This window comes from Corythoichthys intestinalis, chromosome 3 (genome assembly GCF_030265065.1).
Source record: "Corythoichthys intestinalis isolate RoL2023-P3 chromosome 3, ASM3026506v1, whole genome shotgun sequence".
In the NCBI taxonomy this organism is placed as follows: Eukaryota; Metazoa; Chordata; class Actinopteri; order Syngnathiformes; family Syngnathidae; genus Corythoichthys; species Corythoichthys intestinalis.
Window position 1 is genome coordinate 47,369,096 of NC_080397.1, and position 13,937 is coordinate 47,383,032.

Consider the following 13,937-nt stretch of genomic DNA (forward strand, 5'->3'; position numbering starts at 1 on the left):
CGTAGAAAGATTGAAACAACTATATTTTGCTGCTTTCTCATTTTCTTCGTTCTGAATCTTCCCCCTCAATGGGCTGAATTCTAAATTTAGATGAAATCGATACCCTGCCAATGTCCTCATCCAGTTGGGGACACTAGAGCGCTATGATGACAGGCGGGGCTAAACGCCAGATTAAAAGATAATTTCTCGTCAGCTGCGCTTTGCCAAATTGTTGTATATAGTTGAATGTTTATTGCTATTTGTTTATATGACCAAAATGAATATAATTTGTATGAAGTGATATCTTAGCTTTGGGATATAAGCACACATACAAAATTGTTTGAGGTTGTCTTAATTTCCAGCTTTTTTACAAGCATTTTAGTTGTTACTGCAGTCGTCTCAAAAGGATAAAATTCACATAACAAAGCTATTTAAGTTTTTTTTTTAATGCTGTCACAGGCACTTTAAGACCGTCCCACTCGCCATTAGCTGCCATTGACGGCTATGGACGTCTAATCCATTTTTTAACTGAGAGGACTGGCGTTGATTATTCACTGTCAGCCTCTCCCATTTTAAATGGATTGGACATCTATCGCCGTCAATGACAGCTAATGATTTTTTTTTTTGCTTAATGGCACAGAAAGAGTAAAATACAAAGTGCAGTTTTTGCTCAGTCACCGGAGATCACTCATCGTCATCGTCGCACTCATGCTGTCCGTTTCCCCAGGACATTCGCCAATTGCATGCCTCTGCTGGAAGTGGAGGACATGATGATCATGGGAAACAAACCCGACTCCAAGTGTGTCTTCACCTACGTGCAGTCTCTGGTCAACCACCTGCGCAGGCACGAGATGGCCATGGGTCGGCCTTCTGACCTTTGACAAGTGTGACGTGAAAATCAACTTCGGTGTGGCAGGTCACACCTTCGCTAATGAACAACGCAGGGTGGATTGTGTGCGTGAGTGGGTTAAATATTTCTGTCAGCCATGTTGCTCTTGCCCTTTTGCCATGATAGTTTTGAAGAAGCCATCTTTTTAAATGTAACCTTTTTTTTTACCACACCCACCTATTTTGTTTTTAAAATTCAGTCATATTCATGCTATTGACACAGAAAAGAGGCAATGCTCTATTTAACTTATTTATACGTTTTCTATTGTCATTAGTGCAACTAAACAATAAGATCATGCCGAGAGATTGCCATTAAATTTTGGTACTAAACCTAAACCCCCTTGCCCTCCGACACAATTTCGGTTATTATATTTAGATTTAAGTTATTTTCTTTGGGGTGTTCATTTAATATTTTAATATATTCAGTCACACTGGGTTGTTTTTTGTATTGGCTATAAATCTGTATTCATATCGGTATAAGCTCAGCTGTGCTACTGAAAATAAGAATCAGGTTTGGACTTATGTACTATGTATTACAATGACAAATGATCAGTGATGTTGCCACCACCATCATTATGCACGTTTGTTTTAAATAGTGGTCTATTGGGGAAGGGATTATAGTGAATTCCTTGTTTTTGTCGGCCTGATGAGCTATAGCTTTGTTCAAACTAACCAATGTATATTTTACCCAAAAAAAAAAAAAGTTTTAAAAATCATTATTAGATGTATGTTTTCATGTCTACAGTTTGCAGTGTTTTAAGTTTTTGGATAAAACAAAATGTATTGACTTGTTCTGTGGCTCTTAAGAAAATTGGGACAAATGCATACACTATCCTAGAGCTGCAAAGTTCCTCAAGAGCTCAAGACACTATTTCATGTTTCTGTGCACCGACCGCACTTCAATGTGAATATATTAAAGCAGAGAAACATTTCTTTGTGGTGGATTATTGATTTGTGATCTAAATGTCACATTCTGCAATTGAACAAAGGCTAGGTTCATACCACAGGTTTTAATGCAGAATTCCAAATTCTTTTGTCGTGCCCCTTCAGACGGCCTATGTCCAATGAGCCCGTTCAAGTATCGCGTATGTGCAGTCCGAGATGCGCTGTGCAAACTGACCCGCATGCGCATCACAGCAAATGCTGGCTCAACGTCATTGTAATTTCTAAGGTGATCATATTATGATTTCCAAAAAGAGGACACAAATAACTGACATAAATATCCCCATTTTGTCTTATATTCAAAGTTCAAATGGATTGATAGCATGCATGCATGCACGCACGCACATAATATACAGTGCCCTCCATAATTATTGGCACCCCTGGTTAAGATGTGTTTTTTAGCTTCTAATAATTTTTTTTATTCAAATAATATGGGACAATGGGGGAAAAAAATCCAACCTTCAATACAAGTGCATTTTTTCAGTGGGGAAAAAATCCCACATAAATAATTATTTGACATCAAATCATCAATGTGTGTCACAATTATTAGCACTAGGGTTGTTCCGATCGTGTTTTTTTTGCTCCCGATCGTTTTGAGTATCTGCCGATCCCGATATTTCCCGATCCGATTGCTTTTTTTTTCTTCTCCCGATTCAATTCCAATCATTTCCGATAATTTTTCCCGATCATATACATTTTGGCAATGCATTAAGAAAAAAATGAATAAAACCCGGACGAATATATACAGTACATAAGTACTGTATTTGTTTATTATGACAATAAATCCTCAAGATGGCATTTACATTAACATTCTGTGAGAGGGATCCACGGATATAAAAGACTTTTGACTTTGTATATTGTGACTAAATATTGCCATCTAGCGTATTTGTTGAGCTTTCAGTAAATGATACTGTAGCCATGCCCAAATGCATGATGGGAAGTGGAAACATGACTGTGCGTAGTGCTACCAATTAATATATCTTCTCTGCGTTGGGAAATAACATAAGGTGTAAAGAAAAAGATCAATTGTTAGCTTGCTTCCCCACAATTCTTCCCATATTTCTAATTATAGAAGGCTTGTAAGGCTTTAGCCAATTAAAAAAAGGCTCCAAAGCCTGCCAAAATTCACTACTCATTTTACGCTGCCTTTTATCTCTCTATATGGGTAAGACGGTGCCATAACAGATTGAGCGCGACAATGTGTGGGTGGGTCGTGCAGCGCATGCATTAATTGCGTTAAATATTTTAACGTGATACATTTAAAAACAAAATTACCGCCGTTATCAGGATAAATTTGATAACCCCACCATAAGCCTAAACTAAAGACTCTGGATGAGTGTAACATATTATGTTTGTAACAAATATAATTAGAAAACAATTTAATTAAAAAATATATATATTAAAAAAAAGGCATGGCCAATATTTTTTTGCCGATTCCAATACTTTGAAAATGACGTGATCGGTACATCTCTAGTGCCAATAATTATGGAGGGACTGTATGTGGCTCAGATTACATTTTAACCACATATAAAAGTGACCTAGATCGGATTTGAAATGGTCCACTTTTATGCGACCTGTCCCGTTCAGACGGTCAAGTTAATGCCCGAGTCGGAAAAACACCGAAAAATTGGATTTGTGCAGACAGTCGGTATGAACCTAGCCAAAGTGTTTCGGTAAAACCAGAACTAAAAATTGAGCTTCGTTGGTTTCTCTTTTAGTAAAACCATAATACACTTGTATTTTAAACAGTTTTATTCTTCTACAGTGGTGACACGTGAATCTTTTTGTGTTTAGCAGCCAACCCACCTCTGCTTGCAGCATCAGCCTCAGGCCAATCAGATTTTTAGCCTGCGGCTTCATTAAGTAGGTCGGAAGCAAACACAAGCGGACACAAGTGAGGGGTTTTAAAGATGTGAAAAAAGTATGCTGGAGATCAATCGCCACCAAAAGAATCCTCAAAGTCATTTATGACTATTTTTTTTCCTCCTCTGTACCAGGTTCTGCTAGTGTTGTCTAGCAGCATTCCCAAATATTGTAGCATTGTTACAAGTCATTGTGCCCAGGCTCTGAGGGTGCAGCGGTCTGTGTGACCACAGTTGCAGTAGCGGGCTTGTCCACTGGCTCACTTTCAAAGGGGCTGTTTTTGGCGGGAGAGAAGCGAAACTCCTCTGGCACTTCGCTGTTGGCTTCTGCCTTCTTGTAGAAACCCAGTTTGGCTAGAAGCTTGTTGATCTCCATGCGCGTCATATCTGACAAGGGGATTCTCTAATGAGACAAAAATTCATGTTTAATGTTTAAAATAAATGTTTGAGTTTATAAGAAGCCAAAATATTAGCATATTATATGACATTGTCAATGAAAAACTAACCTGAAAATGGTATTTCAATGTAATTTACTGATATATATATATATATTTTTTTTTCTTTTCTAAAACATGTCCTGTGTAGGCGTTCAATGTATTTGACACGGAGAATGGACGTCTAATTGTCCGGTTGGTCTGAACAGTTTTAATGTTTCACATTAAGAGTAGTGCTGCAACGATTAATCGATTAACTCGAGTATTCGAATTAAATTTTGTTGCTTCGAGTATTCGTTTAATTAAAGTGGCATTGTAATGGTTTATTTTGAGAAGTTTTATTGATTAGGGTGGATACACTGCCCTCTGGTCTGCCCTATTTCACATGGCTGAATCCAACTGCTCCCTGCTAAGTTTTTGTTTGAGTTCGTTTTTTAATGCATTCGTAATTTATAGATATATTTGGCTGTTTTTGTGGGAATATGTGTCTCAACTATTAAGAGCATTGTTAAAAAAAAAAAAAAAAAAAAAAGTCACCATTTTATAGCATTTAAGCTAGCGGACTTTTGTCATGTAAATTAGCCAATTTCTATTTTTAGATCATTTATTTTTTTTTAATACCGTTTGAGGCTCAGCTCAGGTATTTTAATTTTTCACGCTCCTTACTCGATTATTCGAACTAGTTAATCGATTAATCGACTAGTAAAATAATCGAAAGCTGCAGCCCTAATTGAGAGTATAACACACTCCCATTGTGCTCATTCAACATACCTCATTTATTATGACAAAGCAGGGAACAGCAAGGGGTTATGGGGGAACAGAAGAAAATAAAGAAACAAAAACAACACGAAGTACATTGAACGCCTACACCACCTATGAATATGTTGGTGCTATCGTCAGCTGGATGTATTTCCGGTTGACACCATGTGGGGGGCCTATTGACCAGGGAAAGAAAGGAAGCGGGATGGGGGAGTCTATAGGATAAGTGATTGGGATGGGTGGATTGTACGCAAATCAGCTCAGATCAAGAAACCAGTAATCGTGTGAATCCCTTGTGCGTGTAAGCCCGTCGGCAACCGACCCTACGCAGCCCCACCGCCAATCCCGGCACCGGGATTGGTATTTCAATCTAGACTGAACAGTACTTACTTGGAGCTCCTCATAGTAATGGTTCAGGAGGACAAGCTCTGGGTTGGCCCCGGGAATGTGCTTCATCACCAGGTTATGGCTGAAAGAGCGCAGGTCAAGGACTGAACAATGTACAATAATACAATGCTATGCTAATGTACAGTATACAGTGGTTCATAACACTTACTATATAACCAGAGCTAAACTGTTAAGGGGAAAAATGACATTTTTGATTTGTCGAAAAAATATTTTAGTTGGCATACCTCAAAGCCACAATATACAAAACTTGTAGAGACAAGAATTTTATAGTGTACTCACTGGAGACCTCATAGAAGTGCATCAGCAGAATCTAATGAGAATTGTCCATACATATTACCAGAGGTGCGTAGTAACGCGTTACATGTACTCAGTTACATTTACTTGAGTAACTTTTTGAGAAAAATGTACTTCTAAAAGTAGTTTTACTAAGCCATTCTTTTTACTTTTACTGGAGTAGATTTGTGAAGAAAAACACTACTCATAGACTTCATAATGGTATTGACGGGTCAGACAAACACGCACGCAGCGATCTAACGCCGCATTTCTGTCGAAAAAGTACGAAAGCTGTACTGCATACTAACAGGAAGGATTGTCTCAGGAGAGATTTGTTCGAGGATTCAAGGTAATATATTTTTCGTACCATGCATGCATTTTGAAATGTGGGAAAAAATCAATCGGAGAAATTAGCCGCTACTGCATTGGCATCATGGTTCGCCATATTTACGTAAAATAAATGCTAACTGCACTTTTTTTTTTTGTGTGTGCTTTTAACCAAGAATCGAGACCGTCTTGCATCCATATCTATAAAGAATTCAGGGATTTAAGAATTCATAAGAATTTTCAATGAAAAAAGTTCTTTGCAATTCCACTCGGTCAGCTTTGACTGCCTCACCAACAATGCAGGCCCCCCATTTATCGGCCCCGCGTCCCGTCAATACATTATGAAGTCTATGCGCTACCCTTACTCCGCTACTTTGGGCTACACAAGAGTCGTTACATTTTTCTTCTTTATTCTACAGATTTATTTTTATGTATTTTTTGCTAGCGATGCTATTGCCCAGAGTAGCGCTATTAATTTCACCAATGAGATGTCGCAACAATAATCACATGACTCCATTACACCAATCAGGCGCATGCTTGCCATTCTATGATCACGCCAGCCTGTTCAATCATGCGTCTTCAAAGCACCGTAAAAAAATGGAAGTATTTGACATACAGCGCTGCCTGATCCTTTTATTTGATGAAGGAACTACAGTATTTACTATTCAAACTAGGAACCATTTTCTCCACTAGAGGGCAGGGCACTCATGCTCTTTGGACTAATAATGCTTCATCAACCCCCCCCCCCCCCGTTTAATAATATATTTTTATTTCTTTGGCTTAATGTGGGTTAATGTACCGTATCATAACAACAGCTCATATAGCAAAGTTTGCTGAGAAAAATACCATTGTTTAAAAAAAAAAAAAAAAAAAAAAAAAAAAAAAAAAAAAGCAGTTCCTCAAAATGTTACTCATTGCTTGAGTATTCTTTTCACTGGATACTTTTGTACTTGAGTACATTTTTTGGATGACTACTTTTACTTTAATAATATTTTGAAGTGGCGCTACTCTTATTTGAGTAACATTTTTGGCTACTCTACCCACCTCTCCATATTACATACATGACATCACACAAAAGGATACTAAAGAGGAATGTCCTCGACCACAAAGGCTTTGACCTGTGTACAAAAAGTGACATCATTAAACATCTTTTATGAGCAGTGTTTGTTTTGGTGGGTTTTACCATATTACAGAACAAAGCTTACCTCTCTGAGCCTATTCAACTGTCATCCTCCACATGTCTGTAAAGAGACATCATTATTAAAACACTGTATTTTTAAGTTTCATTGGCTGCTATCTAAAGTGCTGATGGTCAATATTTTGATTTGCAAAGGCTGGAAGCGAATGATCGCTGTCAATGGATGTGGTACTGAAGCAAGAGCATTCACAGCCAATACCCCCCCAGTTTGACATCTATTGTTGTGAACTGCCAGCATAATTGAAAAAACAAAACAAAACAAGCGCATTTCTTTAATTTCATCACATGACCCAAAACGTGATGACCAAATATACCAGGTTTTATGGGATTGAAAGAAAAAAAAAAAATCTAAAAATCGTCACATGCCATATAAATACATTGTAGTGACCACTACCGCTTAACAGAATTCACCTAGGGAAATGTGTGGGGCATGTTGTGTTCCTGGGGGGAACTATTTAGCTGTGCGCATTTCCGGCCGAGTCACGAGACAATAGAGCAGGGGTCCCCAAACTACGGCCTGCAGGCCGGATACGGCCCACATCCACATTTGGTCCGGCCCCCTGAACAAAAAAAATAAATATTTTTTTTTCAATAGTGTTATTTATTTCCTGGCTTTTTTTCTGTGAAGAACCCAGAGAGGGTTATTTGGTTATTATCTAATATTATATTATTATTTTATTTACTTTTGTTCCGCGAAGAATCCAGAAAGGGTTATTTGATTGTGGCTTTCTGAAAAACAATAATTTTTTACATTTAGGCACTCATGCAATCGTCACACCTTTTCTGTTACAAACTGATCCCGGCCCCTCATCAGAGAAGGGAAAAGTTATGTGGCCCTCACAGGAAAAAGTCTGGGGACCCCTGCACTAGAGTTACGAGAGACACGAGTGGCCGAACACGGCAACGCAGACTCAACAACATCTTCCGCTACAACGTGTCATAGCTTTAATGCAACATGCTCCTTTTACGTATTTTTGTCATGACGCACAACTATTATCGTTACATTACAGACCTTTTGAGTGTCAAAAACAGAGACCAGACAAGCATAGGTGCCTTAACTTTCCATTGTGCAATAGACCCTACTCACATGCCGTCACAACAACGCCTCCGCGCCATATTGTGCGTCTACTCGTCGTGTTGACGCATTACCGCTACATAAATTCCTCCTATTATGGCGTGTTTTTCTGCTCGTTAACATTTATAATCAAAATGGTGAAAGCGTGTGTGGCGGTCGGTTGCAATAACAGAGAAGATAGACGGAGAGACTTGAAGTTCTACCGTATCCCGAGAGACCCGGAGAGGAGAGCGAGATGGACTGCTGCAATTCGACGAGAAAACTGGGCTCCAAACGATTACCACAGATTATGTAGTAGTCATTTAATATCTGGTAAGATGCATTTAATATATATTATATATATATTATTATATTAGAGGGTTTTGGGCTGACAACCACAATTAAGATCATTGCGAGGCTAATCGTCGACAACATACAGTTTCAAATTCAAGATGCTTATTTCTTCCACCATCATTACATTTTGAATAATATTTAGCTGGTACCAAGTGAAAGAAGCTGGCCTCGTCTACGGATCATCAGTTAACAGGTGTGTGCAAACTTTTTGCAAAGGGGGCCAGATTTGGTGTGGTAAAAATGCAGGGGGCTACCTTGGCTGATTTACATAGAACAATATATTTAAACAAATTTTAGCAAGCCCTTCTGTGTGTCACATTTGCTTTATTATTTTTTTAAATTCATAATTTCAACAGTCTCGTCTTTGTGGCGTTCTCTTTCGACACTCGGGCTCTTGCGAAATGCTGCTGCTGTGAAATTAAACTAGCTTCAAGTGGCTATAATTTCTCGCTGCGTATCTTGCCTGTAATGTTGTCGTACATGTCAGCGTGTCTTGTTCGGTAATATCATTATCGCGTCACATCGAACTCTTCGAAAACAGCGACTGTCTCTTTGCAAATGAGGCAGACACAGTTGTTACGTGTTTTATTGAAGAAATAGTCCTATATACCCTACCCACCGACGTCACAAAACCACGTGCTCGCTGTGTGGTTCCGCCCACTTGTCCGTCATTTTGTCTCTGTATTAGCATTGTTTTCAATTGATCGAGGAATTTAAAATGCATTTCATGGAAGACCCGGTGCTTTCTGATGCCGTAAACTCACTGGATGTGTTGCATAAAAGGCGTTATGTGGAAAAGCTTCGTTCTATACAGTCGCCAGATCCATATTTGATGCCCAAATCGATGTTTTTCGACCCACTGTCTTCGCCCTGTCTGCCTGACATCTGCTACGCTGATATTTACAATTATCTTGTCCACACAAAATCAGCCTATTCCCACGAAAATTTGAAAAACTTCAAGAGCTTGGAGGCTTATAAATACTTCGTTGCTGGTTGGGTGAAACAGGTCCTCGTCCACGAAAATTCGGCAGGAATCTATCTTGTGCTTGGAAAGGTGAGTTACGAAATTTTCAATTCAAAATCTTTTGTTATTGCTAACATCCACTGTCAAGTCTAATGTATTTCATGTCGTTTGTCAATGGAGCTAAGGCTTTTAATGTTTATATGGTTTAGCGATAGCACTCTCACTACATACATACGTGTATGTTGTCGGCGATTAGCCTAGCAATGATCTTAATTGTGGTTATTTGTCAGCCCCAAGGCCAGTTTCTTTCACTTGGTACCAGCTAAATATTATTCAAAAAATAACGATGGTGGAAGAAAGGGAAGTCACAAACATCTTGAATTTGAAACTATGTCGTACTACGTCGTATGTTGTCGGCGATTAGCCTCGCAATGATCTTAATTGTGGTTATTTGTCAGCCCAAAACCCTCTAAGTATATCTTAAATGCATCTTACCGGATATAAAATGACTACTACATAGTCTGTGGTGATTTTTTGGTGCCCAGTTTTCACGTCGAATTGCAGCCGTCCATTTCGCTCTCCTCTTTGGATCCCTCGGAATACGATAAAACTTCAAGTCTCTCCTTCCATCTTCTCTGTTAGTGCAACCAACAGCCACACACACCTTCACCATTTTGATTATTAATGTTAAGGAGCAGAAAAACACGCCGTAAATAGGAGAAATGTACGTAGCCGTAACAGGTTAACACTATGTTTTGACGGACAAGTGGGCGGTACCATTCAGGAGAGCGGAGTTGTGACGTCACGTGGGTAGGGTCTATACCCACCTATCCTTGAAGCGTCGGCCATCGCAGTCAACTTTTTTTTTTTAATTGATTGTCGCCATTTTAGAAAATTGGAAGTAAAGGGTCACACGGGCTAATTTTGCTTAGAGCGCTGCTCTTAAAGTTTTTCAAACTTTCGTGAGAATAGGCTGATTTTGTGTGGACAAGATAGTTGTAGATATCAGGGTAGCAGATGTCAGGCAGAGAGGGCCAAGACAGCGGGTTGAAAAATATCGATTAAGGCATCAAATATGGATCTGGCGAATGGACAGACTGAAGCTTTTCCACATAACGCCTTTTATGCAACGCATCCAATGAGTTTACAGCGTCTGAAAGCACCGGGGCTTCCATGAATTGCACGACAAATTGAAACCATTGAGAATACGGATAAACAAAGACTGACAATATGGCGGCCGGATACAGCGGCACGTCATTCTGTGACATTGGTGAGTAGGGTCTATAAGCACTGAAAAACTTAACATGTTGAAGATGATTTTAGTTCACCTTTAAATGTAATTCATTTCAGGTTCACCCAGAAATGTACCCATGAGCAAAAACAATCCCTCACGTTTGTGAGTGTAATTTGTAGTCAATCCTGTGGGAAAGAAGTCTACCTTAGGTTATGCAAAGGGGAGTCTAGTTTCGAGTTCTGGGCGTTACCGTCCTAACAATAGTGACATATTGTACTTTAGGTGAACTAAAGACATTCCCCCCCCCCCCCCCCCCCCCAGGGAGAAATTCATGCTTTTCCATAGCACACCACTTTATCCTATTTTCTGCACTTTGTCGTATTACTTCACAGAGGAACAGCTAATGTCAACGTTTGCTTTGATACCGGACTGCAAACCCCTTTTCTGTACAGTAGTTTGTGGCTGCAGTTTGTCTTTTACGCATGCGCACATCGACATTCTTTAACGACTTATGCTAACGAGCACAAAAAAGTCCCTGCGCAACTACTACAAGTAGTTTACTGTTAAGGATTGAGTTTCCATTCGAGACCCGAATGTGTACGTAATTCCGAACATTTAATGTCTTCCTAACCTCTACTCGTGAATTGCGGAGTATTTCCCCCCCACCGCGTGAAGACTATCTTGCAGTCAAATTTAGCGGTTCTGCGCATGCGCGTAATGTAAAAATGGCCGCGAATGCAGTTGTTCGAAAGTAGACACTACAAACTTACTTTAAAGAAAGGAATATTTACTTAAGTTCTCCTTAGACACATCCTGCCATGTTAACTGCACACAACAGCTGCACGGTGCTCTCACTGTTAACGTCTTCGCCGTGTCGTTAAGCATTAACTTACACCATTTTCGTGTTGCACCTGTATGTTTAGGATGTAATTTATTTAGCACCTTTGTATAACATTGAGTCCAACTGAATGTAAAACAGGGCTTCTTCACCGCCACAAAAGCTTTGGGAGAAAATTTATAAAGCTCCAAATTTGACAGAACACCGTTCATTATTTAGAAATGTAAACCGAGAATCGCATTGACATCGCTTTCTGTCGTATTGTTCAGTACCTCCACTTTGGCTCGAGCCAACCCGTCCAGCTTGTTGACATCCACCTGAACGGAGGACGCGCAGAGAAATAGGCCGAACAACAGCAGCCACATCTTTCGAAAGCAGAACCCACGTCGAGCCACACAAGATGCTGCAGCCGCTTCGTACCCCCGAACAAAAATGATGTGAATAGACTCCAGAAGTAAAGCTGAAGATGGCAAGGCTTTGTGATGTCACATCCCGAGCTCGTGCCACGTCAAGGTTTCTACGAAAAGAAAGTGGGCGGAGTCTAAGGTTATTTATCTTTCAAATATTTTGATTCAATTGTTTCATGTACATAGACAAACACTCTAACAAAATAATAATAAAAATGGAAAAAAAAGCATAAAGGAAACACAAACCAACCCACCCCACAACCCCAAATGTCCTGAATAACGATATTATTTAAGTAAACAATACATACCAATGATGAGTTATTAGCAGTGCATCACACAAAATAAAAGCTGTTGTGTTTGTGACGTCCAAATATGTGTATGTGTGACGTCACAATATCAGTGTGACGGGTTGCAGCTCTCCACCACTGGCGTTCCAAACGTCACAGAGATGGCGTTCCAAACATCACAGAGACTCAGGTGGACTGCTATTATTGGCATTTATTACAAACGTCCCTGAACACAGTGCACAAAGGAGTGACATGGTGTAGCGTTCACAAGCACGTCTGTACTGTACATAACAGTGTTCTCCCCACGACTGTGCCTTTCCCCTTCGAGATTGCACACGTCCGCGAGCGGGTGATGACATGTCACTTTTGTCATGATTTAACAAGCATATTTACAGTGTTGTTAATCTTACTTTTAAAAAGTAATTAATTATAGTTACAAATTACTTCTCCCAAACAGTAATTGCGTTAGTAACTCAGTTACCTGAATGTAAGAGTAATTAGTTACTTGGCAAAGTACCATAATTTTCGGACTATAGGCCGCTACTTTTTTTCCCTCATTTTGAATCCTGCGGCTTATAGTCCAGTGCGGCTTATATGTTGATTTATTTGGGTTAATAGCTAACACTTTATTTGACAGCGATGTCATAAGACTGCCAGAAGACAGCCATAATTATGACATGACACTATTATGAGCATCAATGAATGCTTATGACAGATGTCACTAAATGTCATCCGGCAAATTATATCACCAACTCTATGTCCAGCTCAGATCTTTTACATGCAGTCAAAAGTGAGATAATTTGACATCTCTCATAAGCATTCATTTATGCTCATGGCAGTGTCATGTCATAATTATGATGGTCTTATGACAGTCTTATAGCGCCACAGTCAAATAAAGTAGCTATAGAGCCTACCCACGTACCACGTGCTCGCTGTATGGTTCCGCCCACTTGTCCGTCATTTTGACTCTGTATTAGCATTGTTTTCAATTGATGGCGGAATTTAAAATGCATTTCATGGAAGACCCGGTGCTTTCTGATGCCGCAAACTCACTGGATCTGTTGCATAAAAGGCGTTATGTGGAAAAGCTTCGTTCTATACAGTCGCCAGATCCATATTTGATGCCTAGATCGATGATTTTTGACCGGCTGCGTTCACCGTCTCTGCCTGACCCTGATATTTACAACTATCTTGTCCACACAAAATCAGCCTATTCTCACGAAAGTTTGAAAAACTTTAAGAGCTTGGAGGCTTATAAATGCTACGTTGCTGGTTGGGTGAAACAGGTCCTCGTACACGAAAATTTGGCAGGAATCTTGTGCTCGGAAGGTGAGTTACGAAATTTTCAATTCAAAATCTTTTGTTCTTGCTAACATCCACTGTCAAGTCTAATGTATTTCATGTCATTTGTCAATGGAGCTAGGGCTTTTAATGTTTATATGGTTTAGCGATAGCACTCACTACATACATATGTGTATGTTGTCGGCGATTAGCCTAGCAATGATCTTAATTGTGGTTATTTGTCAGCCCCGTAGACGAGGCCAGTTTCTTTCACTTGGTACCAGCTAAATATTATTCAAAAAATAACGATGGTGGAAGAAAGGGAAGTCACAAACATCTTGAATTTGAAACTATGTCGTACTACGTCGTATGTTGTCGGCGATTAGCCTCGCAATGATCTTAATTGTGGTTATTTGTCAGCTCCGTAGACGAGGCCAGTTTCTTTCAC

At 39.6% G+C, this 13,937-nt stretch overlaps 2 protein-coding genes across 5 annotated transcripts in view; one reads left to right on the forward strand and one right to left on the reverse strand.

Moving 5' to 3' along the window:
* Positions 1-4,516, forward strand: part of smtnb (smoothelin b) — a 128,941-nt gene extending 124,425 nt beyond the window's left edge. For 2 of the 4 annotated variants that reach the window (XM_057830839.1, XM_057830842.1), the window contains one exon: positions 707-4,516. In XM_057830839.1, the coding sequence (XP_057686822.1) occupies positions 707-860 (154 nt within the window). In that variant the 3' untranslated portion in view covers positions 861-4,516. The remainder of the gene's footprint in view (positions 1-706) is intronic. The other 2 variants (XM_057830840.1, XM_057830843.1) reach the window with 1 other exon arrangement.
* On the reverse strand, positions 2,433-12,032 carry selenom (selenoprotein M). The gene is made up of 5 exons (XM_057830846.1): positions 11,787-12,032; positions 7,078-7,113; positions 6,956-6,990; positions 5,255-5,333; positions 2,433-4,074 (listed from the first exon to the last, which is right to left on the reverse strand). The coding sequence occupies exons 1-5, from the start codon at positions 11,877-11,879 to the stop codon at positions 3,853-3,855; spliced, it is 465 nt and encodes a 154-aa protein (XP_057686829.1). The 5' UTR covers positions 11,880-12,032; the 3' UTR covers positions 2,433-3,852.
* Positions 12,033-13,937: the final 1,905 nt, after the last annotated feature.